The sequence below is a fragment of the Cherax quadricarinatus genome, chromosome 81 (assembly GCF_038502225.1).
Source record: "Cherax quadricarinatus isolate ZL_2023a chromosome 81, ASM3850222v1, whole genome shotgun sequence".
NCBI classification, from domain to species: domain Eukaryota; kingdom Metazoa; phylum Arthropoda; class Malacostraca; order Decapoda; family Parastacidae; genus Cherax; species Cherax quadricarinatus.
Window position 1 is genome coordinate 9,372,263 of NC_091372.1, and position 3,449 is coordinate 9,375,711.

A 3,449-nucleotide genomic window follows, 5' to 3' on the forward strand; every position below is an offset into this window, starting at 1 on the left:
GAAGTTAATACTATTGAGACAATATTATTTACTTCTGTGTTAGAGATCAATTCATGACTTAAAGTAATAAATCTCTATACAGAGCGAAAAGTTGCCGAATTAATCTGCTTGTGTCAGTGCAACAGTGAACGGAGGGTGGTAATAATATATTTAATTACTACCAGTACATGTACAAGGTATACAAGTACATGTACAAGGTATACAGACCATAGCTGACAGCAATGACATACTACTATATAGAAAGTCCCTTGTTATGCTGAGCATTTCCCGCAAATTAGGTCAGTTTTGTCCCAGAATGCGACCCACACCAGTCCACTAACACCCAGGCACCTATTTTACACTGATGGGTGAACATGGACAGCAGGTGTCTTATGAAAACACGTCCCTAATGTTTTCCAGCCATACCGAAGATTCGAACTCCAGATCTCAGTGTGCGAGTTGAGTTCGCTAGCGATCGAACTACGGGACACCTAACCCTCGGGTGGTCGACAGGTATTAAACCCCATTAACCAACCATTAACTCAGCATTTTCTCAACAGATGTAAGTATCGAACCAAAAGTCTTCTCTTATTTATTACTTTTGTTCCCTTCATCTCTTAATAAATCCTGAACACAATGTAAATTACTTATTCTACTGAATATTTGTTTTAAATTATATTTGTTCCAGTAATTAGCTTCTTAATTTTCAGTTTCACCAAGTTTGGGGAAAAAATAAATATTTTATTTTTACTCAACATATTTATTTAAAATAAATAAATAATTAATGTAAATAATTTACAAGACCAATAGTTAGTACTGAGCACAAAAATAACAGGATTTTTTCATTATCTAAATATATAAAGTATGTGAAGAATGGGATGGAAATGAGTCAAAAAACAATGAGTCAAGGAAGAGAGAGGCAAGAAATAGTGAGGCAAGGAAGAGTGAAGCAAGAAAGAATGAGGCAGGAAACGATGAGTCGAAGTATGGTAAATCAAGGAACAGTGAGTCAGTGAAGAGCGAGGCATGATAATGCAGACGTGTTTTTACACTTGGCCGTTTCTTGGATCACTGGAGATGACATTTTCAATTCTGTGAAGAACTCAGGCTCATCTCTCACGATAATCTGGAAATGTGACTCGTTTATTTTGATTCATTAGACTCATCGGAGTCTGGAGCTGAGTAGCGGGGTCTTGGTGGGGCGTCCTCCCTGGACTCTTCAGACTTGGGGTACTGAGCCTCTCCCTCGTAGGTCACCTCAGCCACGTAGCCTGAGTCACCGTCCACGTAGTAAGTCACCTTCTGCAGACGACCATCGGGAAGCTGTACGTAGTACGACCCCTTAGTGTTGTCACCATCGCGAGACTCCTGGTGACCGAAGTCGTTGTCAGAGTCATCGTCCTTCACGGACCAATTAAAGTCGTACTTTGCCTCGCTGGACTCTGCCGAGAATTCTTCAGAGTCACTGGACTCCTGCAAAGATAATTATTTTAGATGTAATCGTGGAAATCGTGTTTATAAAAGATTTTATGAGACTGGGATATTTTTTTGAAAGTATTCTGATGTCCTTATTGAGCATAACATATATTTACGATATTACAATAAGAACTGCTTGAGCTAAGAAATTAAATGAGTTTGAAAGTGATGTATTTTTATAAATAGTAATCGAAAATAACTTTTATTTTCTGATAATATAGTATTTATTAGAGGATATGAGAATATTCAGTTGAAAAAAAACAGATGCAGAATGGCATTTTATGCTCAGAAAGAGTTCAAGATTATTATTGTGTTGCAGGAACGAGACATTACCTGAGGTGGTCCATAGGAGAAGAATGGTCTCTTGTCAGCAACAGCCAGGACCACTAATCCCAACACCAGCACAATCTGTCATAGATAAACAAATTTTTATATCTTTCACTCATTGAATAAGACTCAGAAAATTTATAAGAGACCTGACGTATTCTAGATGACTGAACAACCATATAAAATACAATAGAAATATTATCCTGGGTTGTCAGAATATTGTTATGGTTGAGTGGTGCGCAATTGTAATGGCGTTAAGGTAGTGTTTTGTGTAAAAATAAGCTTACCTTAGTGTTCATGTTGTTAAAGATGCAGAAACAATGCTCTTGATGTCTCCTGCTGGTGTATATATATGTACCCAGGTGAGCTGTGACGTCGAAATGGCCGCTTGCTTTTTGTTGCGCTGCTCAGGAAGAACTTGACTCCTGGAAGACCTTCACATCCAGGATTAGACACGCTGAGGAAGTTATCCAGTTGCTGTGTATCAGAATAGAGACACTGCCCAATACACTCTCCCCTCAGGGCACAATACACTCTCCCCTCAGGGCACAATACACTCTCCCCTCAGGGCACAATACACTCTCCCCTCAGGGCACAATACACTCGCCTCTAAGGGCAAGATACACTCGCCCCTCATTGCATAATACACTCGCCTCTCGGGGCACAATACACTCACCCCTCGGGGCACAATACACTCGCCCCTCGGGGCACAATACACTCGCCCCTCCGGGCACAATACACTGGCCCCTCCGGGCACAATACACTCACCCATCGGGGCACAATACACTCACCCATCGGGGCACAATACACTCACCCATCGGGGCACAATACACTCACCCATCGGGGCACAATACACTCATCCATCGGGGCACAATACACTCACCCATCGCGGCACAATACACTCACCATTCGGAGCACAATACACTCACCCATCGGGGCACAATACACTCACCCCTCGGAGCACAATACACTCACACATCGGGGCACAATACACTCACCCATCGGGGCACAATACACTCACCCATCGGGGCACAATACACTCACCCATCGGGGCACAATACACTCACCCATCGGGGCACAATACACTCACCCATCGGGGCACAATACACTCACCCATCGGGGCACAATACACTCACCCATCGGGGCACAATACACTCACCCATCGGAGCACAATACACTCACCCATCGGAGCACAATACACTCACCCATCGGAGCACAATACACTCACCCATCGGAGCACAATACACTCACCCATCGGAGCACAATACACTCACCCATAGGGGCACAATACACTCACCCATAGGGGCACAATACACTCACCCATAGGGGCACAATACACTCACCCATCGGAGCACAATACACTCACCCATCGGGGCACACTACACACACCCATCGCGGCACAATACACTCACCCATCGGAGCACAATACACTCACCCATCGGGGCAGAATACACTCACCCCTCGGGGCACAATACACTCACCCATCGCGGCACAATACACTCACCCATCGGGGCACAATACACTCACCCCTCGGAGCACAATACACTCACCCATTGGGGCACAATACACTCACCCATCGCGGCACAATACACTCACCCATTGGGGCACAATACACTCACCCATCGCGGCACAATACACTCACCCATCGGGGCACAATACACTCACCC

At 44.2% G+C, this 3,449-nt stretch overlaps 1 protein-coding gene across 1 annotated transcript; it reads right to left on the minus strand.

Moving 5' to 3' along the window:
* Nucleotides 1-863: 863 nt before the first annotated feature.
* LOC128699765 (pro-resilin-like) lies at nt 864-2,081 on the minus strand. The gene is made up of 3 exons (XM_070102358.1): nt 2,070-2,081; nt 1,779-1,863; nt 864-1,421 (listed from the first exon to the last, which is right to left on the minus strand). Exons 1-3 carry the CDS (start codon nt 2,079-2,081, stop codon nt 1,123-1,125), a joined length of 396 nt encoding a protein of 131 aa, XP_069958459.1. The 3' UTR covers nt 864-1,122.
* Between the last annotated feature and the right edge of the window lie 1,368 nt (nt 2,082-3,449).

Bases quoted from the DNA above. Each gene is read 5' to 3' on its own strand.
- LOC128699765 (XM_070102358.1), bottom strand. The intron at 1,422-1,778 runs GTTCCTGCAACA...AATTCTCGGCAG, and splicing joins ACCACCTCAGGTAATGTCTC to AGTCCAGCGAGGCAAAGTAC.